An 11728-nucleotide genomic window follows, 5' to 3' on the forward strand; every position below is an offset into this window, starting at 1 on the left:
GAAATATTTAATACAAATTCAAATATTTCACTGGAATCGATGAAAGAGCAACTTGCAAGCAACGGCAACAAACACGATTATGGGTGGTTAGTTGTAGGTGATTTGACTTACTACCGATGAAGTCAATTCCATAAACTTAACTTAATAAAAAAGTACAATTTAACCATTTAAAAATTTATCTTACGTTATGAAAAATTGTTATTTTATTTAGAGACCTTGAATCATGTAAAATTAATAAAAACTTTAATTAAAATATCAATTCACGTAGCATTTACCGACAGTTGATAGTGATCAAGGTGTACGACAGCAGGTAAATGGTACTAGATTTTTCTCTATTGCAAAATAATATAAATTTTTCTACAAAATAATTTCAAATTTTTAATAAATTTCTCAAATATCATAAACAATTCTTACCAACCTTCTGACAATGACGAAACAATACAAAATATTTTTTACTACTAAATTGTCTCATGGTGCTTAATACGAAAGAATATTATTTTAGCTCTACTATTCATGCCTTCTCAATATTGGAATTGGAGTTCTGAAAAAATTTAAGACGACTCTCACGAACAGTTTATAACGGCAATCCACGTCACGTTTGAACGTAGTCAAAACAAGGGTTTAGTAACCCAGGCAAGGAAGGTCATTTCATTTGCAATTACACTTGACGTACACGTCTGTCGAGAAATAACATTGCAAGCAAATACTATTACGAAGGTCAAAATTGACGTCTTTAACAGTAATTGTTACTCGATCAATTTTCTGTTACCATAAGAACAGTAAAAATGTCATTGCTGTGTAACCATGCTTAGACAATAAATGATAATAAAAGAACAAATTATATTTACATCCAAATGTGTACACTCATTTCTACCATGCCATTTATTTACCATTTCTACCGTGCACTCATTGTTTCCTGAAAAAAATATCTTCCTATTCAAAAATATCGAGTTAAAACGTACGAACAAGCACGGTTAAAGCGTTAATTAGAAAATAGCAAGGAACTCGTAGCAAAATCGCGTTGTACGTATATACGTTATTGCGCATAGAGTGGTAGGGGTCAGATGTCGAACCACGCGTTCTTGTTTATCTTTTTCCCTCCTTTTCTATTCTTTTCTTCTCTTCTACTAGAACTGGTTAATCAGAGGCTGAATAATTCACGATCACGGTATCCAGATTAAACAGATCTTGTTGGTAAAGGGAAGAAAAGATTCGATACATTTAGAAACGCTCAGTGATTGTTCTCTCTCTTTTTACTATGGACTTTGGATATTTTACTTAGGAAAAGAGGAAACTTTGCATGTTTTGTCTAACGAGCCTTATTGTACCTTTTTTTCTCTTTAGTCGGGCATAGTCAATAATTCTCTCGTAATGAAAGGATGCAGCGTTGTTCGATCGTAGATTTAAATGATATCCACACGCATTGGGAATCAGTTCTCGCCTGTCCACGGATTGTGTCACGCACTGGGAAACCATTCTAGAAACTCACTTTCAAAATCGAATTCTAACAGGTAAGTGTCACACCGAATAAATCACTGAAATACCGGGTGGCCCGTAAGTCACTTTATCATTTAAAAGCGGAACGTTTACCACTTAAAAATTGAATATCTATCATTTAAAAATATAAAAATTGAGTTCCAGTTTTAGGTAACCCTGTATATTTATTTATCCTTGTATATTTGTATGCCTGTTTAGATGATAGCTTTAGATCGAAGGAAACAATACTGGCTAATTATTTATCTGCTTCCTGGAATTGCAAAAAAACAATGGTGGACTGCATGACAAGCATAGTGCTCGTTTTTCTGCTGGTGTTAATTAATGGAACCTCGTCTGCCAAGGTTTGCAACTCGTATTCAGAGAATTGTAAGTTGCAAGAGAATTGTGAATATAGTTAGAGTGTTAATTATAAGGGAATTGTAATTGTTTAATTCAAGAGTTAATTGTAAGAGAACTGTAATTGTATAGTTAAAGTGAAATGGTCCCTGAGGTGTTCTGTATGAATGATTTAGGGCAATCACGAATTGGTATACTGATTTCACCGATAGTTACGGAATCAAAGATTCGAGAGATAGAAATTTATTGGAACAACCTGAAGATTGAACCTGGAGACACAATTTCGCTTTACGAGAACAGTCTTTCGGGAGCTCCGGTTGTGATATACACGGTGACTCCAAATAGTTCGAGTGGCGTTCAGAAAACTGGAATTCTGGCGGAATACGTACCTAGCTCGAATCTGTCCTATGTACCTAAGTGCTTGAGTAGGTGACGATGAAAATTTTTCACTAATTTCTTCTTTCATACAGCTTCCTTTTCGCAATTTTTAGCCGGGATAAATAAATGTGAATTTTGAGAAATATTTGTAATTTTCTTCTTTAGAGTACGGAGTGGCATGGAGTACAGAAAATGAAGAGAAACGAAAGGAATGTCTGAAAACAGAGCCCACTTGGATGAAGGAGAGAAAAAATATAGTGGGTCCTTTAAAAATGAGCCAAATCTTTTTGCCTGGCACTCATGATTCCGCGTCCTACGACGAGGAAGGCAATAAAAGAAGTATATTAGCGCGTTTCGCCGTAACGCAGGTAAATTTATCGTGGCATAATATCGTGGGACTTCCTTTCCTTGGAAATTTTATCAGCAAAATTAACGCATGCTTAGGATTTAGATATCCTTGGCCAATTAATACACGGTGTAAGATACTTGGACATAAGAGTAGGACGTTATACTAACGACGAGATATGGTGGACCAATCACGGGCCATTTTATCGTTCAGTCTCGTTAAAAACTGTCATTGATCAAGTGAGGCAATTTTTGGATAATACCGAAGAAATTTTGATAATGGATATTCGAGAATTTGCCGTTGGTAACATCCTGCATTTCAACCTAAATTTGCGACAAATATAATCTTTTCAATTCTAATTGAATTTTTCTATTGTATTAAATAGGATTCACTAATCTGTCGGATCATGAAGCACTGGTGTCATACTTGGAAAATGAATTTCGGGATTATTACTTGGCAAATAATCACGGATGGAATATTACACTAAATGACATATGGTCTTCCGGAAGAAGACTAATAATCGGCTACGAAAACACGCGAATCGTCGAGTATCACGCTAGCATGTGGCCTTGTGTTGCGCATCAGTGGGGCAACGTGAGGAGAATCGAGGATTTGTACAAATATTTGCGTAAAATTGAAAATAACGACAGGTGGAACATTTGTGTAAAATATTTATTGTATTTCAATGAACAGAAAATAATTGCATTTCGTGAAATTTTCTAGATAACGAATTATAAATTTTCAAAATTTCAAACATTCCGTCAAATTTTTCTCGTGAAATAGAAAAAATTAATTTTCTTGAATTATTTCATTATAGGGGCAGCAGAGTGAGGCCAAGATCAGCTATGGCGGAATTGACAGCAACTTTAAAGGACATTGTCTTTAATACACTGGGAGACCTTCGTGATATGGCTCATACTGTTAATTCAAATATAACCAATTGGTACAGTACCATATGGCAATACAGCGCCAACATCGTGGCGGTGGATTTTCTTAGAAGCTCCGATATCGTTCGAATTGCCATTGAATCCAATGAAAACCGTCATTTACATTGTCGATATTAGTCACTATTTGTTATTGTGCAGTGCTGGATATTGATGGAGTATCCTAAATTAATATATATTCTTGAAATAATTACATCTGATAGAAGCACGTTGGAGAAAGAACAGGCTTCTGAACAATTGAAAATCGGACGCGAGCCCCAAAGCGCCTCCACCGTGCTAGGCGGCGTTGATCGATCAAGCCATCGTATCGCCTGTCGATTGCGCACAGGGCTTCGCCTTACCGACAGGTTACAACACTATTTAATTTCATTTTTTTTTTTTTTTGTTTAATTGGTACCTTAGAATTGTAATAAATTATTTTTTTGTACTAGATTAAAGCTGCGTTTACACTACACAACAAAATAGTGTTATGAAAATAATTGTTTTATAACCTTGTTGTACAACATGTTTTTATAATTTGTTACAAGGTTATGCCTTTTAATATTACACTAACAAGTCAGTAACAAGTTTGTATCATTTCCTTTTTTCAATTCTCGCTAAAACTGTCCAATCAACACTCGAATCTTTTTCTATTTCGATTGAATTCATCTCCATATCATCGTCTAATTCAATCTCACGCATCGTGCTTCTTATTTCTGTCTTTGAAGTTCATAGACGTAGGATCCAAAAAAACACGTTTCTCCCGGATCACATTTCACATAGGTGCACAGATGTATCGCTGAAGCAAAGAGTCCAAGGTTTTTAGAATTTCGTATATCTCCCTTTCGGAAAACATTAGACCGCGGATATACAGGGTATTACATTTAAACGAGACCGTTGGAAAATCTCACGAGACATTGAAGCTATGAAAAAAATGTCCTTGCAAAAGTTGTTCGGCATATAGGGGAACATTAGATGGTACAAAATCCTTTTTTGCAGGTGTAGTAATGGGAGAGATATCAAAGTTAATTTTTTTTAAACGGAACGCTATATTTTTCTATTCTTAATATTATAGCGTTTATTGAGACGAATTCAACGAAGTGCCATGTTAAGTCATTTCGTTTTATGGAAAATTATAAAATCGTAGAGAATTTGCACTAGTAGTAGAGTCAAGTAGGGTTTAGCTATAACTAGACACTATATTATGAATAAAAAAATTCGGGGTTCCATTTAAAAAGATTAAGTTGACTTTGACATTTCCCCCATTACCACACCTGCAGAAAAATTATTTATACCACATAATATGCCTCTCTATATCAAACAACTTTCGTATGAACATTACTTTCATAGCTTCAAATCTCGTTCATGGCCGTTCTCGTTTAAATGTAACACCTTGTATATATTGTACAGTCGAATGCAGCGATAACTCAGATAATTGTGTACTTAGGATACGTAAAATAGACCACTTAATTATCTTCTCTATACGTATAGCTATGGTGGTATGAGAAAATGTTTGTGCGTAATTTAAATGTTTACAAAGGGTGAATAAGATGGGAGACAATTTTTTTTATAAATGCGATTTTTACTGTTTTTTTTTTTTGTCTAAGGTCACCTATGTTTTTTTACATAAATATATACCTATATTTTGTTGTACTGTATGTTGCAGTAAATATTCATAATAATACGACCTAAGAATGACTTTGGACACTAAAATTAAAAATTAAATGTAAAATTTTCTTTCAGTTTTTATCATTTCTTCCATAAAAAAGAATGTTTTTTTCCATCGTATTCACCCTTCCTCGTACCACCATAGCTAGAGAAGATAATTAGGTGGCCTGTTTTACGTGGTCCACCCTGTATAGTGCAGACACGGCTTTAGGTTGCCACGTTTTGTAAACGTCTATTTTTGGTACATAGAATACGGTTGAATTTTTTCACACTGAAAATGTGAATAAATGTACTTAATTATTTTCGAATAATAAATTCTACATATACTTCAACACAGTATTCGGTTATTTTCTGCGTGTACATTCGCGAATTATTTTTTGCATGACAATGAGACATCCGCCGGAAGAACGAATAATGGTTCGAACGCCAAGGCAACTGATAGAATAAAATCTGTGGCATATCATCTGTTACGAAATGAGATCTGTCAAACAGGATCAGTGTGTTTCAATGTTTTAAACGATGCCAGTCGACCAAAGAAAAATGTCCCTTTCATCGGTACTTTTGTATTTTATTTTAACGGTCAGTGTAACCGCACAAGCGCAAAACTTTTTGACCGAAATGTACCCAATTAACTCGATTAATTGTCCCGATGATAAGAAGTGTAGCTTCATTGAACACTGTTCCGGTATTTCAAATTTAATGGATCAAAATCTACTTCCAATTCATAGGTAGACCAGTGCAATTTCGTTGCTATGATAAATTATAGTATAAATAATATGAGACATAAAATTGTTCGAATTTTCATGACAGTTTTATATGTATATTAAATGTAGATTTCGACAAGCAATTTGTGGCTACGAAAGTACGAAAGCAAAAGTGTGCTGTGACATGGGTAGTGACATTATGAACCCGCTTTTCACTCAAGAAGATAACGGATCTCTTTCGAGATCGTATTTGATTCCAGAATGTGGCAAAAGTTTTGTTCATGATGATATTAATTCTATGGGAAAGTACCCTTACGTTGCGAGGATTGGATTTAAAAGTGAGTTCAAATGAATTATTTATTAATTAACCAAGTTTTTGAAATAGGTATTATTTTTGAGAGTTTTTGAAATTAGGTGATACAGGAGAAATGAAGTATCCTTGTAGTGGAGCAATTTTAAGCGAACACACAGTATTAACTACCGCGAGTTGCGCTCTTGCAAAGACTAGTAATTATAAACTGTAAGTATTCTAATTTCTTTTTGATAAATTTTACAACTGATTTTCAGCTATTTTTTTACAGGGATTCTGTGCTTGTTGGTAAGTTCAATGCCGAGACTGACCCTGATTGCAATATACAGAAAATTAATATATCATATGTAATAAAACATCCTCATTATCAAGCTGATACTTTTGCGAATAACATAGCCATGTTGCGTTTGAAGGAACCGATAAAGTATACAGGTAATTAATTAAATTATTTTATTTTTTTCTGTCTACAAAATGTATCGATAAATTTTTTGAGGTTTTTATTTTTATTTAGTAACGGCGCAACCTGTATGCCTTCCACCGAGAGATAAATATGTGAACGTAGGTGTGAGTTCTACTCTTGTTGGGTGGGGAAAATTGGCAAGTCAAAAGGGTAAGAATAAACGTAAAAGTATGTTTCGTAATAAATAATTTACTTAAATTTTTCAGTGAAAACTTGCAATCAACAATCTGTGAAAATGAGAATTCTACCAAGTGAAGAATGTATGAATTTCTATAACCAACGGACGGCTGCTGAATTATGTGCGATAGGAGATGAAATGCCATGTTCAGGATACAATGGAAGTCCTCTTTTATTTACACATGGCGATACGAATTTTTTGGTAAAAATTTTATCACATTTGACATTTATTATAAACTTTGATACATTTACAAAACTACAATTATATGTACACAACTTTCAGTTAGGCATTCTGTCTTATGGTTCCGACTGCAGCATAAGCACCAACTTCCTATCAGTCTTTATCAATGTACAGAGATACATCAGATGGATTCTAGAAAACTGTTAGCAGTTTATTGAAATGTTGGTACTTTGTTTTAATACTTTATATTTTATTATAAAAGAAAATATTGTAAATATTATCTTGCACATAATTTTGACAGCCAAGGATTTTGTTATTTAGGCTTGAAAATGTTTAAATATTTTCCACGGGTCATTTCTTTTGCCTCTTCCAATCCTAATTGATAAGCCATATCGTGTAATTTTTTTACTTCAGAAATTAAACCACCCATTGTTAAGTTTCCCAATTCTGAAATAAAAATTATTTTATTTTTTACATGGAGTAAAATATTATTTCAAAAATTTCAATTTCAAGTATGAACTTACGATGTAACTGATTTATATCATCTGGAGTTAGACCAGCAGCCCAAGAGGAGGGCTCTGTTTGTGGTGAATTTTGAGCCACAAATTCATTTACACCTGGAACTTCATTAATCACTAATATATATGATACATCGTCATTTTTATTTAACGCAAAGCATATCATTTTGTAGAATATACTCACTTTGCTCAGGCCATAAATCTGGTGATGCCCTATCAAGCTTCTCTAAACTCATAAGACTCTCCTCTACACAAATTAAATCTATAAACAAAAAACATAAAAAAAGTCATTGTATCATATATTTTGCTTAAGTATATTTTAAATACACTCACCTGGTTGATCTGTTGGTTTTTCTGTACTCATTATGTTCAGTGGAATCACACTGCCTAACCTTTACTTAAATTCAATAAAAAATCCTGAATGAATAGTATTATTAAGAAATGCCATAAATGTAGGAATACAAGTGCTGCAATAAATTACTATATTGTTGTGGCTATCTAACAATATTTACAAATTATGCAGCTTCAAGATTTTCGTTTTGCTGATGTGCTTGTTGTAATTGCTTCGCTAACAGTTGTTGTTGTTCATATATGTATAGGTTTTCTCTTTTTCGTGCTTCCTGACGTTGAATATCACGTTCGACACCTAAATGAAGCTGTTTTCTGCAAGAATAACGGAAATATATAGACTGTTCGAGAATAATAACGCGCGAAATACAATTGTATCGTGTAGCATGGATTTAAAAGTAATTAATTTTATTTGAATTAAAAATATGTATTTTACAGATTTAATGACACTTGAATTTGCATACTGAAAGAAAAAAAAATAGTTATATAAAAAAATGGAACTAAATTTTTAGTCTTAACACCGAAAATAAATTTCCTTTCGAATATTTTGTAATTCATCCATGTTACACGATGAAGGAACACTGCATCATCGGCACTTGTACATAACCTATCATTAAGAATAAGTTAAATTACCTTTCCTCTTCCTGAGTATAATGAACGTAAACTATTATACCAAGTGACGTTGCACAACATAACGCGAAAGTAGTCTTCGCTGCAAATGACATTATATCCCCGACGTAACTTTTCAAATATATCAATGCACTTTAGTATCTGCGATTATTATCGACAGAGTATAATCGTAGACATGCGAGATATCGAACGTGTACTGCGAGATATCGAACGTGTACTGCAAGTTATCGAATTAGTTGTTCGCGAGTTACTAACGGCGATTTGTGAAAAGTACAAAGTGTAGTTTATTTGTGAAAAATTAGAAGAAATCATGGGAAAGTACGAGTTTAGAGGCAGAAAAATGTGAGTGAAACATCCATTTTTGCATATTCTTTATTATTTTTGGTATATTATTTGTTTTACACGTCATTATGGACTTTTAAGTGCAATTCGATTTTCGTACCGTTTGACGTACCGTATAGTCGCCATGAAAGTACGCGGGAACAATTTTCGTATATATGTAAAACTATCATTTTAATGTTGTATGCTAATTGAAAGTACATATAAAGAAATAGATATATTAAGAATTATTTTGTATGAAATTTTATTGGTAAAGTGTAAAAGCCGATGGACTTTGAAAAGAGAATTTTTTATTTTTTGTTTTATTTCTATAATTTTGATGCTTTTACGTTTGGTACCTGTTTCCAAAGTAACTTTGTTTCTTTGTATTTTTTGTTATTTATATAAAGTATCGTTTCTTATACTCTTAATAAATGTTTAAACTGGATAATGGAATCTAATCCGAATTAATATGCCAATACTTTGTTTAAAGTAGTATCAGTGATGTTTTCACTTAACATCAGAAATTTACAAAAGTATGAGATAACATTTTTAAATCATTGCATTTGACACATTACTTAAAACATTTCGGTAATGTATACATATATTAGCTATGCAGTGTATATTCGTATATACTTTACCGGTACATATAAACGAACAGTTTAATTCGGTAATATGTTATCGACGGAAAAGTAGATTGCTAGAGAGCTACTAATTCTTGCCGCGAGATAGCATATCGAGTATATCGTAGGTTTAAAAATGGAATTTGAGAAAAATAAAATTACATTCGAGGCACATTATTAATTTTTATTACAATATATATAGTATTATGTTAATAATAATACGAATTACTAAGTGTAATAATATCAAAATAAATATTGCTAATCACAATTATACTAAATATTAACTCTCTACGAATGAAAAATCGTTTCAAAGGCACGCGAAGCACAGTATCAAAAGTCATATTCATTTCGTAGCCTAAATTCTCGAATTTCTCAAGATACAAGTCATCGATTTCCATGAGAAACGATTTAAGATCTATACGAGGGCTGCATATATTCCTTTTTTTCTGATACTCTTGTTACTCGAGAAGGGACGATAATCCTCCCGTGACCACGCAAGCATCTGAAACGTAATTGGGACCGGAAGAAATCTGATCGTGCGGAAGGGTGGCAGTGGCGACGATATAGGGTCCGTTCTTATCTACAGAACACAGGCCGCGTTTCTCTGCCTCGCCGTATTCCACATCTCGTAAGTTATATCGCGTGTTCGAGAACACCGTAGGACACGGCATGATGAATCGACTACGTTGTCCTTCTGTTCACCCTGGAACAGATTCTGGACCAAATTCTTCACTACGTCCTTTACGTTATGCTACTTGCATATCACAAATTTGAATTATGCTCTATTATGTAGATACATATCGTTAATTATTGCTTTGTTTAGTTTTCATTACTTATGAGCCTAGTGTAGTTTTATGAGTTTCTATATAAGTACATAGATATTAATTTCTTCTTTCTTCGTGTTTCAAAATTTCAAAAGTCCTAATAGGTTTCTTTGAAAAGGAATCATAGTCATTGGCGTCAGTATGGTTGGTATCAGTCATGATATCACTTTGTTTCTATTTTAGAGTTATTTAACGGGCCAACAAAGTTGGGTTATCTGTGACCCGTATTATTTACGTGTATAGAAGGTGTTCATGGGGAAAATTCTTTGTCCATCTAGAATATTTCTGTTATTTATAATAATATGGAAAAATGTTATGTACAAAACTTGTACGATATGGAGGGAGACATAATGTGCTGTAAATACTTTTTACGTAGATGGAGGCGTAGAGGAGATTTTAAGACCATCTCTATTTTTTTAAATGTGGCAATTTCAGCATGGTATCATTAAAGGTCATTCAACTGTCAATTAATAATAATCATTTCTTCTTTTTAAAGTTACCGAGAAATGCAGTTTAACGTAAGTAGATAAAAAGACGAAAAAAATTGGTTCTCTGATGTATAGCAAACAAATCTTATGACGGGTCAGAAGTGACCCAGCTCCGGCTTTCGTCTGATTGTCGAACTTTCAACTGCCCGACGGTTAAGTTTTAACACGTTCAGTGTGACCCACGGGTGGGTCATCGATTCGCTGACACGATGGGTCATTCAAAATGATGGCAAAAAAGGTCGAGTAGATTGTATTACCATATTTTTAGATTACATACTGAAAAATGAAGTATTTTTCCATAAGCAATTAGCAAACCGGAACTTGTTTGCTAAATAAACTTAATGAAATTTTGTAAAACTAACATAGAAATAAACTATACATATTGTGATGTTATACAAGACCTTGTAATACTTCATTACAAGTTTTACTGCTGAGAACTCTAACATATTGTGAACAATTTATAAAGGTCCATAGATTTGCTGTCCTGGAAAGTATCAGTTTTATGGGTGTCTCCGTTCATTATTTATCAAATGGTAAATAGTAGTTTATTTATTCATTTATTTATACGGGAAAATTTCTCATTAGATTACACACAAATAGTTAAAACATTGCAGGTAATACAAGAAATATTAACGGACGCAAATTCAAAATGAAAAACTTACAAGACTCTGTCAATACATGTGTTACGAAGGAGTGAGTGGAAACATTGAAAAAATGTTTCTAATGTCGCTTCTTAACGGTCGTATTTTCCGTATGTACACTACCGGCCAAAAGTTTGGAATCACTACGTAAATTAAGAGAAACAGGATATTTCTAAGAAAAACTGAACGCCTACAAAGTAATTGAGGAAGTTTTATTTGTCAAAATAATATTTTACATTTTATATTATTTTTTGTACGAAGAAATAATTGCTTTTCTTTAAATTGCCTTTACATCAAAAAAACCACCCTTACTTCTAATGACAGCCTGACATATTCTGGGCATCCTGGCAATTAGTTT

The 11728-nt window shown here is 33.2% G+C and overlaps 4 protein-coding genes across 4 annotated transcripts; 2 read left to right on the forward strand and 2 right to left on the reverse strand.

Annotated features, from left to right (window-relative positions):
- Positions 1–1766: 1766 nt before the first annotated feature.
- Positions 1767–3795, forward strand: LOC108576848 (PI-PLC X domain-containing protein 1-like). The gene is made up of 6 exons (XM_017939911.1): positions 1767–1863; positions 2010–2258; positions 2377–2579; positions 2656–2860; positions 2943–3207; positions 3375–3795. The coding sequence occupies exons 1-6, from the start codon at positions 1767–1769 to the stop codon at positions 3619–3621; spliced, it is 1266 nt and encodes a 421-aa protein (XP_017795400.1). The 3' UTR covers positions 3622–3795.
- A 2241-nt stretch (positions 3796–6036) lies between these two features.
- On the forward strand, positions 6037–7187 carry LOC108576850 (vitamin K-dependent protein C-like). Its single transcript, XM_017939912.1, has 6 exons — positions 6037–6190; positions 6267–6372; positions 6434–6594; positions 6674–6772; positions 6829–7001; positions 7083–7187. The coding sequence occupies exons 1-6, from the start codon at positions 6037–6039 to the stop codon at positions 7185–7187; spliced, it is 798 nt and encodes a 265-aa protein (XP_017795401.1).
- Positions 7188–7291: 104 nt separating this feature from the next.
- Positions 7292–7958, reverse strand: LOC108576852 (protein lin-52 homolog). Its single transcript, XM_017939914.1, has 4 exons — positions 7832–7958; positions 7683–7760; positions 7505–7603; positions 7292–7427 (listed from the first exon to the last, which is right to left on the reverse strand). The coding sequence occupies exons 1-4, from the start codon at positions 7860–7862 to the stop codon at positions 7294–7296; spliced, it is 342 nt and encodes a 113-aa protein (XP_017795403.1). The 5' UTR covers positions 7863–7958; the 3' UTR covers positions 7292–7293.
- LOC108576853 (protein PET117, mitochondrial) lies at positions 7899–8600 on the reverse strand. Its single transcript, XM_017939916.1, has 2 exons — positions 8480–8600; positions 7899–8161 (listed from the first exon to the last, which is right to left on the reverse strand). The coding sequence occupies exons 1-2, from the start codon at positions 8569–8571 to the stop codon at positions 8014–8016; spliced, it is 240 nt and encodes a 79-aa protein (XP_017795405.1). The 5' UTR covers positions 8572–8600; the 3' UTR covers positions 7899–8013.
- Positions 8601–11728: the final 3128 nt, after the last annotated feature.

Source organism: Habropoda laboriosa, unplaced genomic scaffold, assembly GCF_001263275.1.
Source record: "Habropoda laboriosa isolate 0110345459 unplaced genomic scaffold, ASM126327v1 scaffold567, whole genome shotgun sequence".
NCBI lineage: Eukaryota > Metazoa > Arthropoda > Insecta > Hymenoptera > Apidae > Habropoda > Habropoda laboriosa.

Bases quoted from the DNA above. Each gene is read 5' to 3' on its own strand.
- LOC108576852 (XM_017939914.1), bottom strand. From the start codon at position 7,862: ATGAGTACAGAAAAACCAACAGATCAACCAG. The intron at 7,604-7,682 runs GTGAGTATATTC...TGATTAATGAAG, and splicing joins AGATTTATGGCCTGAGCAAA to TTCCAGGTGTAAATGAATTT. The intron at 7,428-7,504 runs GTAAGTTCATAC...TTTTTATTTCAG, and splicing joins TGATATAAATCAGTTACATC to AATTGGGAAACTTAACAATG.
- LOC108576850 (XM_017939912.1), top strand. From the start codon at position 6,037: ATGGGTAGTGACATTATGAACCCGCTTTTCACTCAAGAAGATAACGGA. The intron at 6,773-6,828 runs GTAAGAATAAAC...TAAATTTTTCAG, and splicing joins AAAATTGGCAAGTCAAAAGG to TGAAAACTTGCAATCAACAA. The intron at 7,002-7,082 runs GTAAAAATTTTA...CACAACTTTCAG, and splicing joins ATGGCGATACGAATTTTTTG to TTAGGCATTCTGTCTTATGG.
- LOC108576848 (XM_017939911.1), top strand. From the start codon at position 1,767: ATGGTGGACTGCATGACAAGCATAGTGCTCGTTTTTCTGCTGGTGTTA. The intron at 2,861-2,942 runs GTAACATCCTGC...TGTATTAAATAG, and splicing joins TATTCGAGAATTTGCCGTTG to GATTCACTAATCTGTCGGAT. The intron at 3,208-3,374 runs GTGGAACATTTG...ATTTCATTATAG, and splicing joins AAAATTGAAAATAACGACAG to GGGCAGCAGAGTGAGGCCAA.
- LOC108576853 (XM_017939916.1), bottom strand. From the start codon at position 8,571: ATGTCATTTGCAGCGAAGACTACTTTCGCGTTATGTTGTGCAACGTCA. The intron at 8,162-8,479 runs GTAATTTAACTT...TTATTCTTGCAG, and splicing joins TATACTCAGGAAGAGGAAAG to AAAACAGCTTCATTTAGGTG.